At 33.5% G+C, this 13,385-nt stretch overlaps 1 protein-coding gene across 1 annotated transcript; it reads left to right on the forward strand.

Moving 5' to 3' along the window:
* Window positions 1-707: 707 nt before the first annotated feature.
* Window positions 708-11,882, forward strand: PPM1A (protein phosphatase, Mg2+/Mn2+ dependent 1A). The gene is made up of 5 exons (XM_007949077.2): window positions 708-1,553; window positions 4,844-4,961; window positions 9,162-9,270; window positions 10,887-10,944; window positions 11,853-11,882. Exons 1-5 carry the CDS (start codon window positions 720-722, stop codon window positions 11,880-11,882), a joined length of 1,149 nt encoding a protein of 382 aa, XP_007947268.1. The 5' UTR covers window positions 708-719.
* The last annotated feature ends 1,503 nt before the right edge of the window (window positions 11,883-13,385 follow it).

Genomic DNA, 13,385 nt, shown 5'->3' on the forward strand with positions numbered 1-13,385 from the left:
ATCATGAAATAGGAGCTAGATTTTAAAAAATGGTTAGGCTTTTTTTCTGAAAGTAAAGAGCTAGGGATTCCAGTCCAGTTAAGGGGACTGACATGGTCAAAGGCTTAGAGGAAGGAGTGTGCAAATTTGGAACATCATGAGTATAGATCATTTTGACTTTTGCAAAGGGTTCACATGATGGGAGTAAAACTAGATAGTTAGGAATCAAATTATAGAAAATCCTGAATGTTTGACTAAGATGTTTGAATTACTAGGCTTGTCCTGATTGATACACACACACACACACACACACACACACAACTTAGTTCTGAAATTCCCCAAAAGATTACACATGTTTGGAACATCCTTAACAGCTTGGCTTGGGTTATGTAAAATGGTGGCTGTTGCCAAGTCCTCTTTCCACCTTAAGTTCTCTTGGCTTAGACAGAGTATCTGATCAGCATTTTGTCCCCAGTGTTTTAGTTTTTCCTGGTTGCCAATTCTGAGCTCTGTCTGATCAGTATTTCCCCTGGTTTTTCCTTGTTAATCTCCAGATATCACATTGGTAACACATTGAGTGTCTGCTTATCACAAGAGTTGTAAATTCTTACTTAACACTTTCCATATATCTCCTTCACTCTTTAAAAAAAAAAAAAGTTGTTGGGTATGTATTTTGTTTATAAGATAGTTATTAACTTTCTTGTTTCTCTTCCTTTGCAGACCTAGAACATCAAGACATAATGGGAGCATTTTTAGACAAGCCAAAGATGGAAAAACATAATGCCCAGGGGCAGGGTAATGGGCTGCGATATGGACTAAGCAGTATGCAAGGCTGGCGCGTTGAAATGGAGGATGCACATACGGCTGTGATTGGTTTGCCAAGTGGACTTGAAACATGGTCATTCTTTGCTGTATATGATGGGCATGCTGGTTCTCAGGTTGCCAAATACTGCTGTGAGCATTTGTTAGATCACATCACCAATAACCAAGATTTTAAAGGGTCTGCAGGAGCACCTTCTGTGGAAAATGTAAAGAATGGAATCAGAACAGGTTTTCTGGAGATTGATGAACACATGAGAGTTATGTCAGAGAAGAAACATGGTGCAGATAGAAGTGGGTCAACAGCTGTGGGTGTTTTAATTTCTCCCCACCATACTTACTTCATTAACTGTGGAGACTCAAGAGGTTTACTTTGTAGAAATAGGAAAGTTCACTTCTTCACACAAGATCACAAACCAAGTAATCCGCTGGAAAAAGAACGAATTCAGAATGCAGGTGGTTCTGTGATGATTCAACGTGTGAATGGCTCTCTGGCTGTATCGAGGGCCCTCGGGGACTTTGATTACAAATGTGTCCATGGAAAAGGTCCTACAGAGCAGCTTGTCTCACCAGAACCTGAAGTCTATGATATTGAAAGATCAGAAGAAGATGATCAGTTCATTATTCTTGCATGTGATGGTATCTGGGATGTTATGGGAAATGAAGAGCTCTGTGATTTTGTAAGATCCAGGCTTGAAGTCACTGATGACCTTGAGAAAGTTTGCAATGAAGTAGTCGACACCTGTTTGTATAAGGTAGCTACTTTAAAAAAAAAAAAAAAGATAAAATTGTTTTATGTCATTTTAATTACTACTGTGGTATTCAATCATCTTAAAACTTGTAGTTCTCAGAAATAAGTTTTTGACACAATGTCTTTACCAACTATGAAAATGTATCATAGGAACACTTTGTAGAAATAAATTACTAAATTACTATTTATGCAGGAGTTACAATCTGAATGTTTAGCCTTTTAATAACCATGGCTATTTTGAGCTTTTTAATCATACGGAAGATTATCAAAGAGGAAGAGATTATATTACAGTTCATGTTTTAAAAGAAAAGGGAGTAAGGAGGCCTCAGTGTCTATAAATGAAAAACATTTTAGAATTTTAATATTCTATTTTTACCATATGATATCTCAGTATGCTTATAAAGTACTTTGAGACTATAATAAATTAATACTACTAACTAAGAGACTTTAGGAATCATCTGGTGTGATGTGCTAGAAATAGCTTGGATTATAGAATAAGAAGAACTTGATTTGAGATTTTGACTTCAGGTAAGCTACTTAAACTATCTGGAAATTCAGTTTCTTTAATTGCAAAAAGGTAAGATGTATATTAGTATCATAGGGTGGTTGAATTGGTCAAATGCAGTCACATACATACATGAGTTAGCCCCTTTGTTTTACAGAGAAGGAACCCTAAGTCAGAGAATGCTCTGGAGACTTAAGAGTCAGGCAGATCTGGAACAAGACTTAACTCTATTATGTTTATACTCTACTGTCTCTGGTGGCGTAGTGCCTGAGGCACTTGAGTGCTAACCAGAAGGCTGGCGGTTCAAACCCACCAGCCACTCCTCAGAAGGAAGGTTGGGTAGTCACTTCCGTAGTGATACTGCCTCAGAAACCCAAGGAGAGGTCGCTATGAGTCGGGTCCGACTCGACAGCACATAACAACAACAGCAGCAGCTCTGGTGGCATAGTGCCTAAGGCACTTGACTGCTAACCAGAAGGCTGGCAGCCACACTCACCAGCCACTTCTCGGAAGGAAGGTTGGACAATCTACTTCCATAGTGATACTGCCTCAGAAACCCAAGGAAGAATTGGATCCGACTCGATGGCAGTGAGTTTAGTTTTTGGTTTTTGGATCTGGAAAAAAGACTCAGCTTCAATTTTGTCAGCTGTAAAATGGAGGTGATAGTATCAAACTCATTGGACTGTTGAGGAATTAAATTAATGAACTAATGTATATATGTAAAGTGCTAAACTTAGCAAATGATAGGTGCTTGTTACAGGCTGTTCCCTTTCCTAGAGAAGTTAGGCTATTTCTCAAGGATTACACAGTTTACTACTTTAGTAGAAGCACTAAGACTAGAATCTAGTGTTTTTTCCAGTATTATTTTGTTCTTTTTTGTCAGTTGTTGTTGTTGTTGTTGTTATGTGCCGTCGAGTCGGCCCCGACTCATAGCGACCCCTCCTTGGGTTTCCGAGGCAGTATCACTACGGAAGTAGGATTGCCCAACCTTCCTTCCGAGGAGTGGCTGGTGGGTTTGAACCGCCAACCTTCTGGTTAGCAGTCAAGTGCTTTAGCCACTATGCAGTAATGCTTATTAACTAAATCTTTGATTTTTTTTTTTTAAAGACCAAATAATGATTTTTTAAAGAAGTCTTTTGAGGCTGTGTATTTGATTTTCTTTTAGCGTACAACAATAAAAAGCCAACATAATATTTTGTCGTTTTGTATATATTCTGCTAGCTCTACTTAAAATCTTAATTAAAATCTGATTATACTTAGAAATCAGGTTTATGTAACATCCAACCGGCCATATGTTTAAAAGAAAAAAAATCAATAGGGCAAAAAGTTGATAGTGCATATGGATGCCAATTTCTGAATTTTGGGAGAACTAAGAAATTACTTATAGTATGCATGTTCATTGTCCTTTGTATGCATGAAAATAGCATCCATGTATTACATTTATTCTGTTGCTCTTAAGAATTAAATACATATTAGCTAGGTTAAAAATCATTTTCTTGAGAGAATTGCCAGATTCATATATTAGTCAATTATGACTTGGGCTCCACATTATCTCATTTATGTTCTACTCTATTTTAAAAATTACTCACTGCTTTATATTGACCACATTTTACACAGTTTTTCCAAAAACTGTCTTTTTTTAATAATAAAGTCTTTATATTGTTTGTTGTTTAAACTAATAGTGTAAGATCAGTTTGCTCATACTATATAGCAGAAGTAAATACTTAAAATACAAAAGTTAACTCTAGTTACTAACAGGAAGGAGGCTCTGAGGAGGCCAACAGTGATTTAAATATTTTAATTACAGTATTTTAAGTACTTAGATGTCTTTTTAGGAGTTCTGGCGGCGTAGTGCCTAAGGCCTTTGACTGCTAACCAGATGGCTGGGGGTTCAAACCCACCGGCCTATTCTTCAGAAGGAAGACTGGGCAATCTACTTCCATAGAGATACCGCCTTGGAAGCCCAAGGAGGGGTCACTGTGAGTCAGAATCGACTCCACAGCAGTGAGTTTGGGTTGGTTTTTTTTTTTTTTTTTTTTAAGATGTCTTTTTAAATGGATTTTTTTTTCCAATAGTTAAGTAAGTTCTTGTTTTTTAATTATGAAAGTTAAAAGCTGATTTATAAACTTTATGCAGTTTAATTTCTGATTCCATGTCTCTGCTTTTTATCAAGTGAATGAATTCACAATGCTTACTGTAATTTTTTCATGTAAATTTGTCAAATATCCACAGGTCAGATCCTGTTAGGAAATTTTCTATTTTGTTGTATTGAGTGAGTGTGTGTATGTATTAAGTATAGCTTCAAGAGAAGTAGGCTATCAGTAAATGCTTAGAAATTTTTAAAAAATTATTATTGCAGTGGGATTTGACTTGTAATGTTTCTCTCCTATATTTTGGAATGTTATTTACCATTATGTGTATGTGAGGGTACTCAAACACATAAATTTTTTCTTCTTAAAAATAATTTATAATCTCACCTAAAACAGAGGTAATTAGAATTATTGTTGTTGTTAAGTGCCGTCGAGTCAGACCCAACTCATAGCGACCCCTCCTTGGGTTTCCCAAGCAGTATCACTACGGAAGTAGATTGCCCCATCTTCCTTCCGAGGAGCGGCTGGTGGGTTTGAACCGCCGGCCTTCTGGTTAACAGTCAAGTGCCTTAGCCACTATGCTACCAGAGCTCCCATAATTAGAATTCGAATGCTATAAAAATCCTCAAGGCTTTGAAGAGGCTGTATGGAAGGGCAAAAAGAAAACAAAAAATTTTTTTCAACCTTTTTTCTTCCCAGGGAAGTCGAGACAACATGAGTGTGATACTGATCTGTTTTCCAAATGCACCCAAAGTATCACCAGAAGCAGTGAAGAAGGAGGCAGAGTTGGACAAGTACCTGGAATGCAGAGTAGAAGGTGGATCATTTAACAAAAAATAAGTAACTTTATTAGAAAAAGCCTTCAACATAATCAAAGTTTAACATTTTAGCTTTTAGACCTTTATATGCCTTTGACATCTAGTGTTTAGTGTGCAAACGTGGGAAAGGATATTTCTTTATCTGTTTAGGTATATATCTATCTGTAGTCCTACCAAAGTTATATTAGAAATAACAGCTAGTGTGATTGACGTTGTATAGTTTGTTCAGAATACTTTTGTTTAAAAAGGCTAAAAATGTTTGTATGCTTTAAAAATGCTTATTCATTTCACTGGCATGAATAATTTCATGCCAGGACAATCTGATTTGTGATTTGTCTCATTACAGATTATTTATGATGGTGATAATTGGAATACCATCTTCTGTGAAAAGATGTGTACATTAATTTAGTAGTGCTAGAACTTTTTTTTTTTTTTTTTTACTCATAACTTGCTAGTCATAGCCTGGTTATAACACCTTTTCCTATACCATAGGTTTTTAAATTTTTTTCCAAATTATTTCAAGGCTTGTCTAAACCTAAACTCTCTTACATAAATGAGGTAGGCCTGAATAAAAGACACACTGGGTCTCTGCCTGGCAGAAATGTAAATACTAAGATCAAGAAATAATTTGGGAAATCTAGGTGTGTATTTGTCATAATTCTGAAAATTACTTTGAGATAATTAGATGTTTTTATCTCAAGTGTAGTGCCTTTAAATATTTGAAAAAAATTATCTTTTAAATTCTTTAATGCAGCTACTACTTGATAATGAAAGTTAAGCCTCCCCAGAGAATGATAGCATGTATATTGGGCAGTTCGTTTAAAAACAGATAAAGCTTTAGTGTGATAGTATTAAAATGCATTTTAGACTTCTAATGTCATAATTGTCATGGTGAAGACCTCTCTAATAGCATGCAAGGAGTGACCTACCACACTGTTACATCCTGCTGTACCTATGTATGAGTCAGAATCGATTTGATGGCAGTAGGTTTGGTTTTGGTTTGTACCTATGTTATGAAAATTAATACGCACTTTAATTTTGTTTTCTCCTTTTACCTGTTTTGATACCAGTCATAATCAATCTGATATTTGAATCATTGTTTTTGATTTTTCAGTACCATCTGGACTGCTATTTTGTTTTTATTGTCCTCTCTCACTTTGATAGAGTAATATATCTAGTATGTGTATGTACTATTTAATGTTTCATTCATTAGACATTACTATTCAGTGAGTTCATTTTCTTAATATTAATCAAGGCTCTTGGAAATTTTGTATTTTAAATGAATCATTTTAATATGAGTTATTTATAGGTAATACGATAAAATGAAAATATTTAGAATGTTACAAAATCATAACACATTAGTTCAAACTGCTTGTTAGTGGAAAGATACAAAACTGTAAGAATAATAGGTATAGGGATAAGTTAATATTTAATGTATTTGCACTTTAACTAGGGGCAGTATAGATGTTTTCTTTTGATTGAAAGGAAAACAAATATTTTAGTTTCATTTACTATGAAGAGGCATTAAATTTTAAAAAGGAATCACTACTTCTTTAGTGTATATTCTTTTAAAGTAAATTTTTGATGGAATTATGAAATACTCACTTAGATGCATAATTTTGTTACAGTATTAAGTTTTATATTGCTTATTATCAAAAGAGAGTTGCTTCCTGAGCAGAGTTTATGTTAATACTCAATATTTTTGATATGTTGAAATGTTACTATACTTGTACTATCCAATTGGAAATTATGTGTCATAAATCTATGGTATTCTTTACTGAGGCAGATTTAATGAAACTGCAACTAGAAAATAAATATTATATTAATGAAAACTGCTGCTATTTAAAAATACAGAAAGAATGTAACTGTTGGCATTATAAAAATTATGTCTTAAAAAATGAAAAATACTACATTTAACTTCCAAAGCAGGCACCGAATACCTTTTCTTTTTTAAATATGTGCCTTCACTAAATTCCTGTGACCTGCTAAGTTTCATTTCATTTGCTTTGAACACTTTTTGCTTCTCTGCCCTCAACACAGAAAAGAACAAAAACTTTTGAGCTCTCTTTTCTTCTATTACCTCTGTCCTTCTGAATACTTGCCTTTTTGGAGACATGAAAAGATTTAACTCGTAATTTAAATAGTGTCTCTATCAAATGTGTGGTCATTCTAAGCTGATTTAAGATTATATTTGTCTGTGAGATTTTTTAATTTTTGCTACTGACTGTCTGAGCTTTAAAGTTGCTGATTTGGAGGTAACTGATAGAATCCCTCAGGCTTGGGAGGGGGAGTGGGGAGAACAGAAGGTGTTTGTACATGTGTACAGGAAACATGGATCTTCGTATCAGTTAATAAAACATTCAGTCTTTTTATAGTTTTAGTTAAAATTTATAATGTAAAAACAATTAAATGAGTATTTCTTAAAATTGATTTCTTTTTCTTTTTTGAGAAATAGAAAGAAGCAAGGCTGGTGTAGTATAAAATGTAGTTTAAATGGACTGCCCCATGTGGAATAGAGATGTTAACTATTTATAAAGCTTTAGTTTTGTTTTGTTTTTTTCTCACAGAACTATTTATTTTACTATAGTTTTTTTTTTTTCCAGTTAAAATATCCTAATTTATATATTTTAAGAAAGGAGATGTAAGATGCATCAAATATAGGTGATTCAAGGTAATATTTTAAGACCTGAAACCATCATTGATTGCGTTTATCATCAGTGTTAATTTCTACTGTATCTAGTTATCTATCCAAATAATTGTATTGGCTTAGCAGAGACTGTATGTTAAGTGTATTGCAGCTTTAGATTGTGAAATTGTGCAGTTTAGGTAAACCTCAAATCCCTTTATTTTTGTAAAGCAGATTTTCAGCATTAGAACCATGTAGAATAAATATACTAGATGTTAAAGATTATACAATAAAGGAACTTGGCAAACCAACTCTGACATCCTTGCTTTTTGTTCAGATTTAAGAGTGGTTTTTTTAAAAAGCAAAACAAAACAAAAAAAGACAAAAAATAATAGATGGTAAAATTTGGCCTTAATTCTAAAAGGACAACTTGAGCCACTTAAGGAATTATGGATAGCAGTGTCTGTGTTTTGAAATGTACCTTTAATGGAGAATTTTGAAGCCTGCTCAGAAAATTAAAAATCTTTATATGCATTGTTATTTCCAAATATATTTACAAATTGAGAACTAGAATGATAAAAAAAAAATTAAACATTGAAAAACAAAAAAACTGAACAAAACTTGACAATACAAGTTACAAATAAATACCTTTGGTATGATCTTGTGCTTAGAATAAATATGCTGAAACTCCAAATGAAGACTTCTTTACTTAAAGTGAATAATTTAGAATCCTTTGTTAAGTCCTTTGTATACTGTTTTTGGTATTATGTGGTATGAGTAACAATATACATCTGCACAACAACACTGCAGATCATATATCACTTATACCCATTTAATAACTGGATGTTTGAAATTAATGATTTTAAATGCAGTTGTATGGTTTGTCAAATATTTTCTTTTTAATAATGTCATGAAGTTTACACTTCATTCAAGACTTTGTTCAATCAATCAACTGATGAGGTGGTATTGTATATTTATTGTTCAAAGATATTTTAGACAAAAATTAAGCTGAGAATAATATTCAAGTATATAACCTAACCTGTGTGTGCTACTTACTATTTTGCAAATATAAATACATATAAAAATATTTTCAAGTAGTATATAATCAATATAGCTCCCTATACTTAAAGATTAATTTTTTTCCAAATCTTGAAATTGTTTTTATAAAAAGAAATCTGCCGTGTATTTTACAGGACAGTGTTCAGTAAAGTTTCTAGTCTAAAGAGCAGAGTTTATCTCCTCAGAAGTTAACTACTTGGCACCTTACGAAGGATATTCTCATTTGTACACACTTATCCTTGACTATGTAATAAATTGATTTAATGTGGAATATTTTCCTTTTCACCTTTTTCTTGATTAATTTGGAAAGTATTTCATCTTTTGTATCATTTTATGCATCCCTTTGTCATAAATTTTTGAAGGACAACTTTTTAAAAATTACTTTAAATGACACCAGTTTAGAAAATCTCAGATGTAGTAAATGCTATCTTTAAAAAACTAAATTATCTTTGTTTCAGTTTTTTTTTTATTAAATTTGGATAGCACTTACAAAAAAAGTACTTCTGATTCCCAGAAATCATAAAGAAGCAGGGGGAAGGCGTCCCAGACTTAGTCCATGTGATGCGCACATTAGCGAGTGAGAACATCCCCAGCCTCCCACCAGGGGGTGAATTGGCAAGCAAGTAAGTTACATTCAGCACACTCTTACGCTTTATGTCAGTCTTTGAAAATATTAGTGTGTGATATTTATTTGCCTGATAGTAAAGTAATGCAATATATGTTTTCAAAATATGTAACCTGTGGTTTAGGTTTAGTGTTTTGCAGTATCAGTGACATAAGGTGCTTGTTTAGAATAGCTATTACAATGTCATTTTAACTAATTACACTAAAGAGTTGTCTTCATTGGAGGCTTGGATAACATTGATTTCCTCATGAGGCGTATATAAGATAGTGAAAGCACTTTTAAAACATAGCACTATAAAATTCTAAGTGTCATTATTCTTATTTTATCTTGTCAACCCCTGAATAACTTTAACATCTGAAGCATGAGCATCTTCCTCTTGCTCCATCTGGGCCATTTTTCTACATCTGATTTTTTCAGTGTTTTTGGTTGTTGGTTAATGGTTTTGGTTTTTTGAGTCAAGGAACACTAAAGGATGCATTTGTTGCCTTTTTCCCTTTCTACCTTAGCTGGTAAAACAACTAATATGTGTTAAATATTAAAGCTTTTGCATCTTTAAGTGGAGAATTCAAGTAATTTTATAATTCAAGCCTTAAAACTTTTTTTTTTTTAACCTCAGATATCCATATTTGACTGTAAAAGTTTGTTACTCGTTCTCCACTGTGTGTTGCAAGTATAGCCAGCTCTTTATAATCATTTTACTAAATGGTGATTGTGGAAATTCCTGTTTAAAGCTTTAATTTTTGGAAACTTTTTTCTTCCTGTATGACCTGTGAAATGCTTATTCATAAAATAACTTCAAATCAGTTTTGGAAGTAGGGGGGCTATAACTTAACAAATACCACCACAGATTTTTAACAAACTATTACTCAGAAATGAATTCCTAGAATTGTCATGGAAATGTCATATTTGGCATTTCAGTTCTAATAAAACTTTTTATAAGAAGCATTAAGAAAAGCAGAAACACTTATGCACAGGGAGACAGCTCAGGGGGCAGGACTACATGGAGGGATGGACACAGGGAAGAGGTAACTATCGGGAAGAAGTATGAGGGGAGATGTTGCATTGTGGTAAATTGTGGTCAGTGTCATGAGACAAAGTGTATGTGAACTGCTGTATGGAGAGTGAATTTGCTCTGTTCATTTTCACCCAAGTCACAATTTAAAAAAAAAGAAAAGCAGAAACACATTTAAGTTATTGTACTGTAATATGTTGAAGTTACTGCTATTTCAAAACTAACGTGACTCTTTAGTATGTATTCATAGAATATATAATATATATCATAAGAACTGCATTGTCATTGCTGACTCATAACCACTTAGGCCAATTCAATTAAAAGTAGATTGTATAGACTTTTTTTTTTCAATCATGATTTTTAGCCTTCTAGTAAGTGGAATTGGTGGAATGCTACATTTTAGAGTACATTTACCTCAGCTTTATCATTGGTACCCAAATATCTTAAAGTGAAGCTCATTTATTATGAGCAAGAAAATAGAACTAAAGTAATTTCTAAAACTATAGATTATCTTGGACATTTTAATGAACACTTAGTTATGAGTTATTAAGTGTATTGCTTTCTGAAGAAGAATTTATTTTCTGTATTTTTTTCTAATTTAGGCGGAATGTAATTGAAGCCGTTTACAATAGGCTGAATCCTTACAAAAATGATGACACTGTAAGTAGTACTTCAGCTCCTTCTGCTTACCCTTCCCCTCCACTCTAAATGCATATCCTTCCTACCTGTTTTTGCAGAGCTGTTCACTGCACCCATTCTCTTACACACACCCCTGATTGATTGCTCTGATCTCTGCCTGCACCACAGTTCTAGTGATTGAGGACATAATTATGGTGAGTGGCCACCTCTCTCAAAAAAGAAGACAGTCTTTTGAGTTATTCTGGGTTTTGTAAGCCTCTGCAAGCAGTCAACTTCAGAAGGTTTGCCTCCGTTAAATGTTTTTGTGAAGTTGGGAATAATATCTCAGAATCTTGAATTTTTCTGAGTTTTGTAAGTAGCTGCAACTTTTAATTTTAGAATGTTTGTCTCCACTGAATAGTTTTTATGGTTGCCAAGAACCCTGAAATGTATACGTTATTTAAATATGACAGTGGAAAATTCTGTTTATAAAGACATCAAATGCCACTTTCTCCAATTAAGTTTCCTGTTGCAGTTCTGCTACACTATACTTTTATTAAAAAGGTGAAATATTTTATATATTACATTTTGAAACCTCATACTACTTAAGGTCCTATTCTTCTCTTATGCAATAAAAGTTATAAAAACGGTGTCCTAAAAATAAATGAGTTTTATTGAAGGAAAAAAAAATACTTTTTACTAGTCTTACTGGTTTGGAAACGTAATTGATCAGCCTCATGATGAAAACCACATTTCAGATACTTTAAAAATGAAAAGGTTAATAGTTCTTTAAACAAATTAAATAGTGACATTTTGTTACATATTTTAAAAGATACTTGTATTCTAAAAGTCAGTTTACAAAACTCTTCCTGTCTGTGTTATCCAGAAAGTAATGTGTTTTGGCACCTGCAGGCTTTATTTAGTTTCTTGTTTTGTTTCCTTTTATAAAGGACTCTGCGTCAACTGATGATATGTGGTAAAACTGCTCATCTAACCATGGAGTTTACCTTCACCTCCAAAGGAGAGTACAGCTCAACTTTGTTGAATCTTTTTAACGTCCATCTTCAACTTTAAAGAAGCAGATATGACATGGGTGAGAGTGATTACACCAGAGAACTTCAGCAGTGCAACAGCTAGCCCAGAACTGATCTTTTTTTTTTTGTAAATTTGAGACTTACGTAAACGTGATTTCAAACCATAATTCATGTTGTAAATCAGACTCCAGCAATTTTTGTTGTATGATTTTGTTTTTTGTAAAGTGTAATTGTCCTTGTACAAAATGCTCATATTTAATTATGAACTGCTTTAAATCACTATCAAAGTTACAAGAAATGTTTGGCTTGTTGTGTGATGCAACAGACATATAGCCCTTTCAAGCCTTGTTGTGTTTGGGACGTGGGTTGGGACAGGGAGAGCAGCAGCCACATCAGCTAGATGCCCAAATGTGCATGTGATTATGAGAATAATTTCAAAATCTTACAAAGCCAAACATCCAGGGACTTTTGGAAAACTACAGTGATTTTGGAGGTGGGATTGGCAGTGCTAATCAAGCCAAGCCCCTACGTTTAACTGTCAGGATGTTCTCTCCTTGTTGCTGTGAGTATTGAAGGTAATACAGTATATTCTTAATATCAATCTTGGGGCTAGAATGCCTTGATTCTTTGCACCTCTTTTACAAGTCCTTACATTAAATTACTAATGATAAGCAGCAGCTTCCTACATATGGTAGGAGACTGCCACGTTTTTGCTATCATGATTGGCTGAACCTGCTGCTGTTCCTAGTAAGGTATTCTGAATTCCATTTTATCAATAAAGCTTGATTTAACAAACAAGAGATTTAATCATGTATGTGTAATTCCTCATTTATCCCGGCCTTTTAAAACACCATGCCATTGTAAATGAGAAGTTTCCCATGGGGAAAGTTGTTAGTCTCTATTAAATGGACAGTAATGTTACTGAAGGCATAGATAGAACTGTTTCCCTTCCTTGGAAGACTGTAAGATTTAAGTCTCTGTTGTTTCTTTTGGATTGCTTATTTTCATGGAGGTGTGCATCAGTTTGAATTTGCCTACTGTTTAATTAAAATAATTGTCAAAGCTTGACAATCTAACACGCCATGGTATGTGTGTATTTGTGAGTGTGTGTTTACCTTTGACTTTAATTGGCCCATGTCTTTAGAATACATTGGTTAAGATGTATCTGTGATTTGAAATATAGCATGTTGATAATATTTAGCTGTTGGCCTTTAAAAGTAACTTTCAAATCTTAAGGAATTGTAGATAATTTAGGCTTAAATTCCTCAGATTAAGCATGTGAAAGTATGTATTTAAATCTGTCACATTGAAAAGACTACTGTTCTGTACCCTTCTGTATTCTTGTCTCTTTAGGTTGAGTATTGTATTTATCACCATGTAATTTAATCATTCAGTAGGCAGATTTCCCACCAGAAAACTATTACAATGTAAGATTCAAATACAATATTG

This window comes from Orycteropus afer, unplaced genomic scaffold (genome assembly GCF_000298275.1).
Source record: "Orycteropus afer afer isolate SDZICR_OR568_19922 unplaced genomic scaffold, OryAfe1.0 scaffold00237, whole genome shotgun sequence".
NCBI classification, from domain to species: domain Eukaryota; kingdom Metazoa; phylum Chordata; class Mammalia; order Tubulidentata; family Orycteropodidae; genus Orycteropus; species Orycteropus afer.